Source organism: Tubulanus polymorphus, chromosome 7 (genome assembly GCF_964204645.1).
Source record: "Tubulanus polymorphus chromosome 7, tnTubPoly1.2, whole genome shotgun sequence".
Taxonomy (NCBI): domain Eukaryota; kingdom Metazoa; phylum Nemertea; class Palaeonemertea; order Tubulaniformes; family Tubulanidae; genus Tubulanus; species Tubulanus polymorphus.
This window is the reverse complement of record NC_134031.1, coordinates 8,248,602-8,265,346: the sequence shown is the minus strand read 5'-3', so window position 1 is coordinate 8,265,346 and position 16,745 is coordinate 8,248,602. Positions and strand designations below refer to the sequence as shown.

At 37.4% G+C, this 16,745-nt stretch overlaps 1 protein-coding gene across 1 annotated transcript in view; it reads left to right on the top strand.

Annotated features, from left to right (window-relative positions):
* LOC141909133 (centrosome-associated protein 350-like) overlaps positions 1–16,745 on the top strand; it is a 63,443-nt gene that overhangs the window by 19,527 nt on the left and 27,171 nt on the right. The window contains exons 7-24 of the mRNA XM_074799519.1: positions 668–730; positions 1,146–1,322; positions 1,523–1,645; positions 1,750–1,851; positions 2,081–2,272; positions 2,367–2,498; positions 5,139–5,532; positions 6,471–6,571; positions 6,646–6,738; positions 6,821–6,955; positions 8,746–8,859; positions 8,951–9,111; positions 9,204–9,290; positions 9,378–9,537; positions 10,271–10,589; positions 10,697–11,027; positions 12,580–12,723; positions 16,440–16,744. Coding sequence (XP_074655620.1) covers positions 668–730; positions 1,146–1,322; positions 1,523–1,645; positions 1,750–1,851; positions 2,081–2,272; positions 2,367–2,498; positions 5,139–5,532; positions 6,471–6,571; positions 6,646–6,738; positions 6,821–6,955; positions 8,746–8,859; positions 8,951–9,111; positions 9,204–9,290; positions 9,378–9,537; positions 10,271–10,589; positions 10,697–11,027; positions 12,580–12,723; positions 16,440–16,744 — 3,133 coding nt within the window. The remainder of the gene's footprint in view (positions 1–667; positions 731–1,145; positions 1,323–1,522; positions 1,646–1,749; positions 1,852–2,080; positions 2,273–2,366; positions 2,499–5,138; positions 5,533–6,470; positions 6,572–6,645; positions 6,739–6,820; positions 6,956–8,745; positions 8,860–8,950; positions 9,112–9,203; positions 9,291–9,377; positions 9,538–10,270; positions 10,590–10,696; positions 11,028–12,579; positions 12,724–16,439; position 16,745) is intronic.

The following is a 16,745-nucleotide window of genomic DNA, read 5'->3' as shown; positions in this document are numbered from 1 at the left end:
CAGAGAATGCCCAGGCATTAAATACAGCGATTTCTAGGTCATCTGATACCCTCGGCCTTTGGCATAGTAGACAAGAAAACTTACATTGTTGACGCTTTGAAAAAAAACAAATATATTGCTATATATTTTTGACAATGAGTAATTTGATATAAATTATATGATTTCAAGGATCAATAAAGTTATTTTAGTTTGAATGTATCGATAATTTAATTGATTTGACAGGCAACAATTCTCCCACCCAATATATTGATGACGTAGTGCAAATCCTTTCAAAAATGATTATTAGAATTGATCAAAAATAAGATAAGAATTATGAAATAAATTTAATTAGGCATACAAAATAAACGCCAAAATTCGCATTTGTAATTGTTATTTCGAAATGCCAAAATCTAAAAGACATTGTTGAAATTTTTTTAGTGATATCTTCGCACACAATGTTTATCCCTCCCATTTAGAAAAAATTTATTTTTGGTTTACATCTAAATCATTTAAATCAAAGATGATATTAAATGTGTAGACTATAACCACCTCTGCAAGCAAATATTTGAATCAAAAATTCTCTAACCATCCTCTGAACTGCAAGCAAATATTTGAATCAAAAATTCTCTAACCATCCTCTGAACATCCTTTACTTTATTTCTACTTTATCTGTACCTTTTTTTCTTAGATTCTCTCACTAGGATTAATGATTTTGCTGAAAAGCAGAGATCTAAGAGTACATCACCTAGAGGTATGTGCCCATATTCTATACTTAATTGTTAACTTCTGCTTCAACAGTCAAACAGTCAACATTAATGGATATTTGCTTTAAGATGCTATCAGAGCTTTTCTTGTGGGTTATCATGCATCTGATAAATCTTAGTCGTGATATAGTGTTCATTTTAAAAAGATGGGATTACAAAATGCATACACTATTGTCTACAAATAACTAATCCTTGAGCAAAATTAATTTTGCCAGATGCACTAATACACTAAAACAATGTGATAGGAACATAAGATACTTAATATTCCTAATGACTTGAAGATGACTTGTCTAATGACTTGTTGACTAGATCATAACAATTCAATCAATTTTCTGTAAGGAACTTCTAATAACAATTGTTTCCAATCAATTAACCCTTCTCACTGGTCATTTTGATTTTCAGTCTTTGATAATGAGGAACAGCACCACCATCTGCAGTTGTTTCCGCCAAAAGAGTACCACGATGAAAATGACCCAGTATTATTTCAACCACGATTGAAATGGGAAAGTTCTTCAACTGCATTTCCACTGCAGATGACGCGTAAACTGGCATCGGGTCCTCCTGCACCAACTTACAAAGGTAATATTTTCAGAATTCTAACCCTGAATGATTATGAGAAATAGTGGAAAGTATCCGATTACGCATTTCAATGTTGTAGATTCACTGAACCAAGGCTCATCCATTGAAGAAAACCCTATTCAATGTTTAGTCTAATCATATTTAGTCTAATCTCCTCAAAAGAAATTGAATGTATCCCAAACCATTTAATACAATTTCAGGTTTCAGCGGAGTGGAAACTCGGTACCGTGGAACTCATGGAAAGATCACTGATAAACATTCCCGTAAAGTTAACAAACCAAAACATCCATCTGCTGAAGAGACAACAAAGAAAACCAAAAAAGGTACATACTGGGATTATTTTGAATATTGAAACATCTATTTGGTCTCATTTTAAAAAGGCTAGACCTAGAAACTTTTAAGTGTTATATGTGATCACTATTTGTAGCTCCGTCAAAGTTAAAGAAAACTGAAATTGATGTTGAGCAATCGAAACCTAAGAATGCTCGTGTAATTGCTTCCAAAAAACCTACCAAGTATCAACGCAAAGGTAATTAATCACATGTTTTCTAGTCTGTCTTTACCCTTAAAGCAGATGCTATAAGGTTTCTTTTTATAAATAGTATGGATTGACCCTGTTATTTATTCGACGGGTAGATTTTGTTTGATTTGTTTTTGATTTGGTGTCCCTTATGAACCCATCACACCTGCCGGGAGCTAAACAGGGGGTTTGATTATGTTATAAGGTTTTAGCACCGCATGAACTCATTGCTTTGCAGATTATATTTCTACTTCCGCCTGGAGGGAAGGTCAGAAACTTGTAATGAAAGAACTTGGACCAGCGAAGCCAGAACAAGATCCGGTCAGACCTAAGGAAAAATTGAAAATTACTAAGCAATCTAGTGGTCATCTGTCAACAATGGCTGGTTCGTCACACATGGCAAAGGATATTATGGCTGAGTTAGAGAAAGGTGACTTATGTTTTTGGACTGCTGTAAACGTATCTGCAAGTATGTTTTAAGGTTCATGAAAATTAAGTACAACAATGTTCATACTTATTTGTAGGTGACGAAGATGATGATGAGGAAGAGGAGCAGGAGCAGGATGATGAGGAACATGAAAAAGTGCAACCAAGTGATAAGCCTAAACCTAAACCAAGAAACAAACTTACAAAGCGTAAACACCCTATCCAACCAGGTAAGAACCTAATGCAAATCTCCTGAATGAATTTTTGGTGTAATCAATATTAAGCCGGCTAAAGCTGCAGCCCAAGCTGGTAATTACGCTCATTTTTGGCGAACCGTAGGTTTGCCTTTGCAAACGGTCTGATGAAGCAGTTTTCATTGAAAATGAATAGAGTACCGGTGTGTCAACGAGGCACAAACATTGGCTATTGAACCAATAGTGTTGATTTTTGGTGTCATAGTTTGGCTTAATGAGTTCTCGAGCCGAAAAAAATTTCATGCTGATTGGGTTTACAGATTCTAGGACAATTGCTCCCCGGACAATTGCCCCCCGAATAAAATTCTTTTTGATTGGGTTTTACACCACCTACATACTTTACTTAGAAATACATTTGTATATTATTGAATATAGATATAGATTTATAGGATATAGAATTACTGCTGTTGTGTGCAGATCTAGGTATCTTATGTTCGCTTATAATTTGTTCGGTTTTACGAATATAACGAGTAGGCTATTCAATTCAGTATCCAAACTAGCAAGTATGACAACACCAATGGAGTTTTGGCTTAGATTTGTCTTGTCAATGCCTTAAAGACCTGCTAACCTGTCAAGTTTAACTGCAGCCGTCGCGTCGGCTTTTTAGCCCACTAAGCGGGCTATTGCGTTCCCTTTTCGTCCGTCTGTCTGTTCGTCCGTAGACGGAATCCAGTTATTTTTGGGAAGTTTTGAAGACGCTTCAATGTCATGTCTTTATATTTGGGTTACACATGTATCTACCCTAGACACATCTTCAGCCCAAAAACTGGCCCTGTCAGATTCAAGATGGCCAATTGGCAGCCATTGTTGCTCGCCAAAATCAGCACTTTTTACACATATTTCAAGTTTTCAAGGGAAATTTTGAAGACGCTTTGATCAATTATCTTGATCTTTCTTAGGTATTTATATCCCCCAAGGGCCCATCAGCGTAAGAAAAATTGGGTCATTTGGACGTCCTGTGACCTTTTTTGTGCCCAAAAATGTCAATTTTGGCCTGAATTCTGAGTCCTGTAGGTTCCTGTGGCTGGTTTTCCATTTTACATTGAAATTTGTGGTGGCTATTCTATGCAAAGGGATCTTCAATTCCTGAGACAGGTATTTTTGATCAGCCAATTATCAGGCAATTGGCGGCCTCTTGGTATCATCAGTACTCATTCGTAGGTGGAAAAAGGTTTTTCCACATTATATTGATACCTAAGCATATTTTGATACCACAATCGATAGCAAAGTTGTAGCTCATGACATGGTCTATGATTGTGGTGAGTTTCAAGGTCATTGGTTTTTTAATATGGCCACCAGGGGGCATTGATTAATACAATAACTTAGTATTTCGGTATCATATTCGTACCTATGCATATTTTGTTACCACAATCGATTGCAAAGTTGTAGCTCATGACAAGGTCTATGATTGTGGTCAGTTTCGAGGTCATTGGTTTTTGTATATGGTCACCAGGGGGCGTTGAATATTAGAATTGTTAGATTGAGTATTTGAAACCACTTTCCAAGTGGGCGTGGTGTCCCTGGACCCCTAGTTGTGAACCGTGTTACTGCTCTACTCTCATCAATTTTAGTACGTTCTTAGGTAGAATTGTGTGCGGTGATAAATTAATAATGGACTAAATAGTCTGTAGACAATAGCGGGCAGTGGAATACTCTCAGCTATTCATCAAAAGTCAGTTTTTTCAACACTGATTTAGAGGTGGGAGCTTGTCTACACCCATAGACCCTTATATATCGCTATTTTACTATGGAACGTACAGTATAGTACGGTTATCACACACGTGCTATTAAAAAAACAAACACAGATGAGACAAGGAGACGTGCGCGCGTATTTTAATTCAATTCAAGGATAATAAAATCTAGAAATTGCGAGTAATAATATCTTGTATGTATTAATCGTGTAATAAGGGCACTAATGAAGCGATTAGATGATGAATAAAAGATTGTTGTTTGAAGAGTTTTTTCAGCATATCGTCAGTTGATGGTTTTAATTCACTAATCTTTTCTACATTCGATTGCAATCCAAATCAATTTATAGTTAGATTTTTGACAATATACACTCAATGATTTGATGGTGAGCCACAGGGCCATTGGACCTTTATTTTCTGCTCATATACAGAATCTCAAGTCGTTGGGAAGTTTTAATCATGCTTTGATGTATTGCCCTGATTTTGTTTTACACATCTACATGCATCTGTATAGTATTTCCATTTCTATTGGTGCATATGCATACTATGTTACCGAATTCAATCACAAATTTGTAGCTAATGCCATGTTTTTTTTTAGGGGATGAGTTTCGAATTCATTGGTTTTTGTATTTGTTCAGTTCTGTACTGTTGCACTTCTGTGGCTGAAATTATTTCTAGAATCATTCAGCATCATGTCATCACCTTAGTGCAACTGCAGGAAATGCGTGGATCTTTCATTAATGAATAGGAGCAGGCGCGATTACCAGTACTACCAAAAATTCATAAAGACTATTTATTAGTCTTTATGAATTTTTGGTACTACTCAGAGCAGATTTGACAACAAATTTGGCATAGTGTCCCTGAACACCTAGTTTCATTCTTTGAAATTTAAACTTTTAGCTAAAAATGTTAACATTCTTCTTTGCAGTCATAGAAAAGAAGGAACCTGCCCCAAAAGTGCGACATTATGATTCAGACAGCGTGCGTAAGTATATAAAGAAACAACAAGCAAAAAGACGTCTGGAAGACCATGAGCATAAGAAGGCTGAAATTGAAGCTGCTGAACATCGCCGTAAACAATTACAAGAGTTATTCACCCGCCAAAGAGCTACCGCTCGAGTGACACCCGTACAACGTGCAACAGGGCACCACCTGGCAGAGGAAAAACAAGTGTTTGACGAGACTTTTAACATAACGCCAGTAAAACCTTCTTCAATGGAAAACAAGGATGATATGGAAGAAAATGATGGCAGTGATACATTAACTGGAGCGAGTGATGAGGAATTAACTCCAAGAGCGGATGAAAAAAATATAGCAATTCGGTATGTCATTTGGGTTTTCGTCCAATCTTCAGACTTTAAGTCCGCTTGTTCCCTCTTGCATTTTCATGGTTGATAAACTACATCCTCCCCAGCAGGAATTGTCATTGTGGGGCAGAGTGATTTTACTTCGCTGTCCGTTGTCTGTTAGCAGTTATTTCATTGCTTTAGCACCTAAACCCTCTGACTGAATTTTGCTAAATTCAGTAATTGGGTTGTATTTGATCAGGTTAAGTTTTACTGATAAGCTTTTGGGTCCTGTGGGTCCAAGGTTTTTTTTTCCATTCATAGCCATTTCTTTTCATTTCTGGGCTTTAACTCAAATGGTTGTTAAAGATAACTTGGTGTAATTGGATGGATGTGTTGTCCTAGAGAACATTTTAACATCCTGTAGGTCTATGTCACAGGAAGCCATTTTCATTTCCTGGCTGTAACTCACAAATGGTTTGAGATAACTAGATGAAATTTTAGAGATGGGTTTTTCTGGGGACTGATGGTAGCTGATAAGATTTTGGTTTCTATAGGATAAACATCAAGGTCACAGGAAGCCATTTTGTATTTTTCATTTTCTGACTCTATAAACGGGTTGACATATGCTCAGGGTATCTTCGAAACTTGTGTTTCACCCAATGTGGGGCATAAGTCGTCTTCAGCAACATTCTAATTTCTATTCATTAAGGGCATCCTGCACTGCTAGATGGTGTGGTCAATGATAGGACAACTTGATCAAAATCTAGCTAATTTTCAATTCACTTTCGACTTGAATTTCAGCCTCCCACAAGTATTAGGCCAATCATGACCCTCAACAGATTCAGATTGATCTTTAGGGTTCTTATATATTGGGCAAATTTTATTAATCATTCACAGAATAGGAAAAATTATAGATAGATTTTAATTAGATTGGTTTAGCCCTGGTTTATTGATATTGATAATTCTTATAGTCCGAATGATAGTGTTGATCATGAAATGACTATAGCAGAACTGAAGTCACCCCCACAACCAAGTGAGATGGCAGAGCGATGTAGCACGCCAATCAGTTCAAGTAAGTCACACAAACTTAATACAATGCACACCATGCCCTTGTTGCTTCTAGTACTAAACATATAACCATTTCAGATTTTGTTGAGGCTTATCCTGAGGCCAAACAAGAAGTTAAAGCTGCTCAAAGTGGTACAGTTTCTCAGCAATTTGATAATCACATTCCATCAGGTATGAAGCAAGCTTTTGCGATAGTGTTTTTAGTTGAGCACTGAAGCTAAACAATTCACTGAATATTCGATCTACACTTCAGGTTCGGTTGCATATCAAACTGAGAAGGGGAGGCGGATCCAGGCACTACGAGAGGCAGGTGCATCTTTACAGAATCGATTGAATTTAGAATCAAGGAAGATTGCTCGATCTCCTAATGTTGCCACTGCTGCTTCTTGTAAGTACCTGATTTGTAATAATCAGCGAAGCTGAATTTTATATGGAAACTAAAATTCCTTTATTAGTTATTTGTCTGTTTGTTATTCAAGCAGCGGATATCTTAGACAGGGAAAAATTTTAGGGAAATACCCATAAAAAGCTTTTTTGGTGGTATGTTATTTACCGTTTGTGAAGCCAGATTGAATGTACATTTAGTAAGATTGGCTGCCCTGAAGGTTTTACGGCTTCTACTTATATAGATTTAGCAGCATTGTCATTGGACACTTTTCATAGAATTTGGGTCACAAGGATGCGTTTTAAGTGAAATCATTTCCATTTGTAAATCAATACAAAACTTTTGAAGGCTGTAGCCTATATCTTGCTCGACGATTCATCGGTTTCTGTATGTACATGTATATAATAACCACTAATAACCACTATCATTTTAGATGATTACTCTGAGCATATTTAGAAATGTTTCAGTTAGTTTCTCATTTAAAGATCTTACAGCCAGTTTAAGTTATTAGCAATGATGGTCCGTACTATGACGACTTAGGCAAGTTCAACTGTACTAACTTTTTGAAAATATTTTTGATTGAAATGTTATCTGCCCGTAATCAATAAAGCTAAGCCACAAATGGGAATTCTACCGACCTTGTCTATTAGTAAATATTACTCATATGTTTGTTATCAATATTTCAGTACTTCATAATTGCTATTGGTATCACTATTGTCCATATAATTGTCGTCGTGGTACGTAACTGTGGTGTAGGACGCATCATTATTGAAATTGTGTGAACCCTTGTTCTGTTAGATTGCATGGTTCTACTGGTATATTCAAAAGAATTAATAGTGGTTTGGAAAATATCAATCATTAATGTCTGAATTCAAAGAGCCTAGTTTGAGTTCTAATGAATGCATGTATATGAAATTTATTATTTCTTTCTTTAGGTTGGGTTAGTTAGACATGCTGTGCTAATATTTCCATTTGAAATGATTTGATAAATATTTTGCTATGAATTATAGTGTTCCATGGCAACATCCAATACTTATACACTATCTTATTCTATTCTCACAAATTGTCTGTATCTTGTTAAATGTGAGCTATTATTCATATGCATGTTAGCATGTAAGTTTGCTTTTTGTCTACCTGGATATGGCGAGCCCTGTCTACACTAGAGAGTGGATGCAGATGCTGAATGTCTATGTTAGTAAAAAAGTGGCATCCAATGAAAATTTGGCGTGACCTACAAGAAAAATCAGGTCTCAATCCATCGCATTCATTTAATCTGAATTCAAGTGACATAGATGCAAAGTGATATTTACAGGACTCATCCAAACCATAACAATAAATTACAAGAGAACCGGTTGCCATGACCGAAAAAAAACTCACCAGTGTTTGCTTATCCTGTTAGTCATTTGCATCTAGTGTAGACACAAATTGAATCCGTTTTTATGGAATATGAATTCATTGGAAACATATTTAGATGGCTCTTGTGTAGAAACTGCTTGAATAACTTAATCCTGAAAGTGCTTTATCATATGACTTGTCATATATCATTGCATCCTCCCCTGGGCAGGAGAATGATATCACTGTAATGTTCACAGAACGTATGACGTCAAACTGACGTGTTGTGCATCTTTTAATCTATTTAGATAGAGGGTACAAGTTTCAACCAGGTTATGCAAAATTTTGTGGCTACAAAATTATATACATTCTCATTGTGGCAGTGTTTGAAATGCTAGCATTAATTATCCTAATATTAGATAAAGTATCTGGCACTGGGAGCTTTTGTTTTATACTTGTAGTACCAATTGCTGCCACTAGAGGTTCTACTGATGAGAAGGTATCTAATGATTATCGTACGAGACAAGAGAGAATCACAGGCTCCAAGGAAGTTGTGTTTGACGATAATCTTCCAGGTATGCCATTCGAGTAGGCCTACAATACAGAGTTTCAATTTTGTCTCGGCAGTATCTGTCAACAAGATGATATGGTATAATACTGTTTTAGGCGTTGGAGATTTGGGATGGAAACTCGAAGAAACTGAGGCTGAAGAAGCAGCGAAGACGATCCAGGCGGCTTACCGAGGTTACACAGTTAGACAAAGTATGGACTGGATGTTACCAACTGGTGATCATACTCGTCCTCAGAAACTTGAAGATACTGCACAGGTTTTTACTCTTTATTTATTGATTGGTGCAATTGAAATTTTGTTAAGACTGCCTTGAACTTAAGTTTATACACATATCTGTCCTAATCCTAGACACATATACACTTGAAAAATTGGGCTGATTTTGGTTTAGATGGTTCAGCTGATTCTACTCTGATTCCTGAAGCCAGTAATCGTCAGGTACTAATATTTGATCAGATGCCAACATTTTCTTAGAAATTCATTACTTTTGCTCTTTTATGAATTGATTGATATCTTAATTTACAGTATTCTTTGAAAACACGTCGATCACCTGTGAATTTCACGCCCGCACCAAGATATTCACTAAGTACCAAGCCTTCTGCTCCCATGATACCAGTTGATCCAGAACCAGACCCTTACAGTGTCCTCAGCATTTATACGCGACAATTACTACACAAGAAAAATGGTAAGCAATTTTAGTCTAATATTAAATACGGTGAATATGCTCATAATGGAACATAGTATTTACTCTGTCTACACCAGCAACTTGAAATATTTGAATATCTAAAGAACGTTCATTCCTAAAAAGAAAACCTTAAGGTGGCCTTAGGTCAGCCTTGCAACTGGATGGCACAATTCAGCTTCCACCGGCCATGATGCTGAGACCTGCAATGGGCAATACCAGCCGAAGTCGAAACTGACGTACTGTAAAAATTGGTGTATAATTCTTATCCGGTGTAGAAATTTAAGACTTTTTTCAGGCCTAATGATTTCAACTGCCCCCTGGCATCGCACTGACTAGTCCTAGCAGGTTTTTGTGTCCGTCTGTCCATCTGTAAACAGAATCTAGTTTTCTTTGGGAGTTGTTAACACGCTTTGATCGATGAATGGTCTTCATATTTGGTTTATGCATGAATTCCTCAAGCAAATGATCGTACAAAACCATTTCCTTTGATCACGCGACTAGTTATTGCTGTCAACGTCACTTCGATTTGAGGGCTTTTGCGCCTGGTAGAGACTAGTTGTACTCTATCACTGACGATCGTATCTCAGTCGCCATAAGCACAAATTTGCAACCAGTTACAACCAATTGGATTGTGTTTCAAGTGGATCCTAACCCACCTTTAGTCAATGAAGTAATTAGTCTGAAGTATGTAATCATATTATTTCTATCGTCTTATTGAATATGACTTTTTCAGCAACAGCAAAGCATAGTCCGGTAGAAACCTCCCAAGTCAGACGCACACGGTCTAGTCAGTCTTTAGAAACTGAATTAGTCACACCTCTACACACCAGTGGAGAGCAGAGACTAACCAGTGAAAGGCAGATGAGTGAAATGTCGTCACGGTTGTCAGAATCAGAAAAGAATTCATCACAATTACCAGTCACTGACTCGTCAAATCTCAGCAGAACGGGAAAATCTGATCAGTCAAAATCTTACAGCAGCGTACACATTGATAAGAAACCTGATCCATCCAGTGAAACAAGTACATTATCAATAACGACAGCTACACCAGAGTTAGTACATCAATCAATTAATTAAGCTGACGAATAAATCTTCTTCGTCCATGTATTACAATAGTATTTGGTAATGTAAGTGTGAAAATATCATTAATTCTTTCTAGGAATAATCAAGGAAATGATCTTAAGCATTCAAGTGACATGTCTGTGAATTCAGACCTTTCTAGTTTAACTCAACCTGAAGACCAACGTTCAGCTGCAGTACAGACATCATTTTCACGTAGTCCTGATAGAGGACAGCTGCGTACTGGTTACCCATACGCGGTTGATACAACTGGCCGATTATCGCCAAGTGCACTCGAACGCCGCCTAACTGCTGAGTTAAATCTTCTTGACGGGATGGAAGAATCCGTGCGACAGTTAACTGATGTTGAGCGAGCACGAGCTGTCTCACTTGCACAGCAGGAAACTGTTTCACTGGCTCAAATCCTCAAGGTATGATTGATAGGTTTTACCATGCATATATGTGCAATATTATGACCATGCTTGATATTAAGTTGGTCAACTACATATTTTCCTTATCATAAAAACTTTTTTCAGATGTCTGAATTTTAAGTCTGTATGTTGCTATCACAGTAGAATGTCATGTTAATTCATGTCAGATACCACATCATCTTAGTTAAAATCTATGTGGCATTCAGCAAATGCATCAAATAGAAAAAATCATCGGATTTGATGTTTTAGTCCCAACAGGCTATTACATTCATTCTGTCTGGTTGTGCGTCTGTCCATCTGTAGACTGAATTAGTTTTCTTGGGGAGTTTTTGGTGCTCTGATGCATGGTCTACATGTTTGGTTTATATATGTATCTACCGTAGCCGCATTATCAGGACAAAAATTGGTCCTATCTGGCAAACCATTGTTCGGCAAAATTAGCAATTTGCACATTGTCATGTTTCAAGTTTTCATGGGAAATTTTGAAGATGCATTGATCAATTATCTTGTGTATGTTTCCCCCCTTAGGGCAAGAAAAGTGGGCCTATTGAAAACAGGGTAGCTATCTTGTGACCTAATTTGTTCAAGAGAGGTTATTTGAGGTCTGAATTCTTAGGCCTCTTAAGCTGCTACATAGTTTTTCATATTACATAGAAAAATATCTATATGATTTAACTTATAGTCTTGATATTCGATGATAGTTAGCACACTGTCGTAGGACATATCTCCTCAGATGGTCATGTGTTTATCCAGTATGTTGTTCTCACCACCAGGTGGAGTTGAATATTGATGTATTAAATATTTCTATTTATATTGGTACCTACCGTATTTTCCAGCGAATTAGCCTAGAGCAGTTTTTTAGCCTAAAATACATGGATTTCTTAATGCATTGCTCAATAAGCCGAGGCCCTTCATCAGGAGATTTTAATTCACTGATTTGTCAATTAGTTTGTCTTAATTGACGGATTATGGGGCTGACAATATGCGCCTGCGACATAAAGTGACATAGTTCGGGAAGTAATTATTTAGGTCAGATCGTATCCATCCAATAAGCCGATCATGATATTTTGGGGGAAAAATCCAAGGCTAGAAAATCGGCTTATTCGCCGGGAAATACGGTATGAATATTTTGTAATCATAATCATTAGCCAGGTTGTAGATCAAAACATTTTCTATAATTTTGGTGATTTTCAAGGTCATCGGTTTTTGCATACATTTACCAAAGGGTGTTGGATGGTGAAATTAAGTAGTATTTTTATTTATTTTGGGATTTATGCATGTTTTGTCAACACATTCAATTGCAGAGTTGTAGCTTATGACACATTTTATGAATGTGGCATGTTTCAAGGTTTCATTGGTTTCTGCATATGTTCACCAGGGTGTTGAATTTTCAAATTGTTTAGCATTTCAGACCACTTATTAAGTGGACTTGGTGTCCCTGGACCCTAAGTTTCAAGCAATTCTATTCATTACATCGATGAAGGAATTGAGGTGACTACGCGAGGGAAGAGAAATGTAGATTGTAACGCGTAAACTGTTTAATCTCATTTAGGCTCGACAGCAGGCTCATGATCGTGAGCTACAAGCACTTAAAATGAAAGCCCAGAAAGAAACATTTGCAGCCAACCGACAATTAGAAGAGTCCCGTCAGCGTGTAGAGGCTGCTTCCACTACAACAGCTGAAACAATTGCCCAGGTAATTAATTCATTCAGAGAGAAAATGTGAAGTATATTTTTTACATTCCTCATTCATCAAAAGGCTGAATGCTTCGGTGTAATAGTTAGATGCATCTCTAATCGAAACTACCGATATGACTTGGTCTGATTGTGTAAATGTTGTGAGGTCAGTTTTTGTTTGCCTTTAAAGTGATTGTATAAAGCCCTGCCTCAGTTTTCAAGCATTCCAATAGGATGACATTCAGAGCAGTCTCCTCACTTGCGTGGCTCTGCTGGACGTATCGGCCCCACTCCGCGCAGCTGCGCTACCGCGCGGGATTTACGCGAAGCAGCAAACACAAACTAACCACTCTCTCAATTTTCAATGATAGAAATCGTGTGCGCATTTCAATTATTTCGGCTGTTAGGGTTTTAAGGCACAATATAAGTTGATGATGTGATATGGCGATGTTAATTAATGATAATTCCGCAGTGAAGCTAGTCACGAACGGTGCCGATTGAGTGTACAGCTGCCAAAAACACTGAAATGTGCGTAGTTGCGTAACTATTTGCAGTGAATTGCAGACGAAACATGAAGCCTTAACGGCTGTTTAAAAAAAAATTATACCAATCGCAATTGTAAAATAAAATGAGATAGAACCTAAGTTAAAATTCTGGCCATTTCTAAAATGTTATTACTAATTTTTAGCCCACTTTGGACTTTAGTCCCAGCGGGCTATTGCGTTCACTTTTCGTCCGTCGTAGCATCCGTCCGTCCGTAGACGGAATCCAGTTATTTTGGGAAGTTTTGAAGACGCTTCAAGGTAATGTCTTGATATTTGGGTTACACATGTATCTACCCTAGATACATCTTCAGCCCAAAAACTGGCCCTGTCAGATTCAAGATGGCCGACTGGCAGCCATTGTTGTTCGCCAAAATCAGCACTTTTTACACATTTTTGAACTTTTGTGTTTGTGTTTTTTTTTTGTGGAAATTTTGAAGACGCTTTGATCAATTACCTTGATCTTTCGGATATATATGAATTCCCCCAGGGCCCATCAGCATAACAAAAATTGGGTCCATCGGATTCAAGATGGCCGTCCTTTGACCTTTTTTGTGCCCAAAAACGTTAATTTTGGCCCAAATTCTGAATCCTGTAGCTTCCTACTGGTTTATCATTTCTCATTGCAATTTGTGATGGATATTCGTTGGAAAGGGATGTTTTATACCTGAGACAGGTATTTTTCATCAGCCAATTATGACGCAATTGGCGGCCATCTTGGTGTCAGCAGTACTCATTCGTAAGTGGGAAAAAGTTTTTCAACATTATATTGATACCTAAGCGTATTTTGTTACTACAATCATTTAGAAAGTTGCAGCTCATAACGTGTTCTATGATTGTGGTGAGTTTCGAGGTCATTGGTTTTTGTATATGGCCACCAGGGGGCGTTGAATAATGCAATATCTTAGTATTTCTATATTATATTCGTATCAATGCATATTTTGTAACCACAATCAATTGCAAAGTTGTAGCTCATGACATCATCTATGATTGTGGCAAGTTTTAAGGCCATTAGTTATTCTATATGGTCACCAGGGGGCGTTGAATAGTAGAATAACTTAGTATTTCCTTATTATATTGGTACCTCGGCATATTTTGTTACCATGATCAATTACAAAGTTGTAGTTCGTGACATGTTCTATGATTGTGGTGAGTTTCAAGGTCATTGGGTTTTGAATATGGTCACCAGGGGGCGTTGAATAGTAGAATAACTTAGTATTTCCATATTTAAGTGGTAACGAGGCATATTTTGTTATCACAATCAATTACAAAATCGTAGCTGCTGACATGTTCTATGATTGTGGTGAGTTTCAACGTCATTGGATTCTGTATATGGTCACCAGGGGGCGTTGAATATTGAAATTGTTAGATTGTTGAGCATTTGGAACCACTTCCCAAGTGGGCATGGTGTCCCTGGACCCCTAGTTAGTCAGTGCCGAACGTTTAGTTTTCCAACAATAATGAGGGGTGGTAGGTAGTCATGCAATTCAAGTCATCATTTATTACACGTTACTTCCGTGTTGTTGAAAATCTCGCGAGTCCTGGACCAAACCCCATTGAACAATGTGATCTGTGTGCTGGCCACAAATGCACACAGATCACACTACACTACCCATTACACACTCCAGTAACCACAGCTTTCATATATCCATCCAAATATTTAGAGTGTCTTTCTTCCTGGGTGAACTTTGTTTCGGTGTCAGCTAAAAGTATCCATAGTGGAAACATTTTGTGGAACAGATTTCAACTCATAGTCTTGATATTTGATTATTGTTAGCGCTGTTATAGGAGATATCTCCTCACATGGAATTGGGATTACCCAGTCAATTTTTCACACCACCAGGGGAGTTGAATATTGAAATATATTAAATATTTACACTATTCACGATTCGTAATCATTAGCTCAGTTGTAGACCATGACACTTTCTATGATTGTGGTAATTTTCTATATCATTGGCTTCTGCATAGAAAAATTGGGTCAATCGGACTGAAGATGGCCGTCCTGTGACCTTTTTCGTGCCCAAAAATGTCAAGTTTGGCATGAATTCTGAGTCCTGTAGCTTCCTACTCGTTTGCCATTTCTCATTGCAATTTGTGATGGGTATTCTTTGGAAAGGGATGTTTTATACCTGAGACAGGTATTCTTGATCAGCCAATTATGATGCAATTGTGCCGCCATCTTGGTGTCATCAGTACTCATTCGTAGGTGGGAAAAAGTTTTTCCACACTATATTGATACCTAAGCATATTGTGTTACTACAATCAATTGGAAAGTTGTAGCCCATGCCGTGTTCTATGATTTTGGTGAGTTTCAAGGTCATTGGTTTTGTATATGGCCACCAGGGGGCGTTGAATATTGAAATTGTTATATTGTTAAGCATTTGAAACCACTTCACAAGTGGGCATGGTGTCCCTGTACCCCTAGTTGTATATTGCCACCAGAGGGCATTGAATGATACAATAACTTAGTATTTCTATATTATATTTGTATCTATGCATATTTTGTTACTACAATCAATTGCAAAGTTGTAGCTCATGACATCGTATTTGATTGTGGTGAGTTTTAAGGACGTAAGATATTCTATGTGGTCACCATGGGGCGTTGAGTAGTAGGATAACTTAGTATTTCCTTATTAGATTCTTACCTAGACATATTTTGTTACCATGATCAAATGCAAAGTTGTAGTTCATGACATGTTCTGTGATTGTGGTGAGTTTCAAGGTGATTGGGTTTTGCATATGGTCACCAGGGGGCGTTGAATAGTAGAATAAGTTAGTATTTCCATATTAAGTTGGTAACGAGACATATTTTGTCATCACAATCAATTACAAAATCGTAGCTGCTGACATGTTCTATGATTGTAGTGAGTTTCAAGGTCATTGGTTTTTGTATATGGTCACCAGGGGGTGTTGAATATTGAAATTGTTAGATTGTTGAGCATTTGAAACTTCTTCCCAAGTGGGCATGATGTCACTAGACCCCTAGTTTGGATCTATGCTTATTTTGTTATGACATTCAATTACAAAATTGTAACTAATGACATGTCCTATGATTTCAGTGAGTTTCAAGCTAGTTGTTATCTGTATATATTCAATAGTGTTGAATATTGAAATTATCAGATTGTCTAGCATTTCTTACTACTTCCAAGTGGGCATGGTGTCTCTTGATTCTTTATTCAATTGGTATTTGTAGGTTCGCCAGGAGAGTGCATTAGCATTGCAGCAATCCACAAAGCAGTTACTCGATGCCCAAGCTCAGGCAATGAAAGCCACATCTGAAGTGACACCGAAAACTCAAAACACTAATGCTGTTCTCCCAGAAGATGCATTACGTCTGGCTACAGAGACTGCTTCAGCTGCTGCGACAGCCGCAGTGAAGGCTGCATTGATAGAGACTAAAGGAAATCGTCGACAACAGGAACCTGTCTCTATGAGTAGCCGTACCAGTTATACAGAAACCTTTGATAGCACCACAAAGACTGACACATTTAAAAAGGAG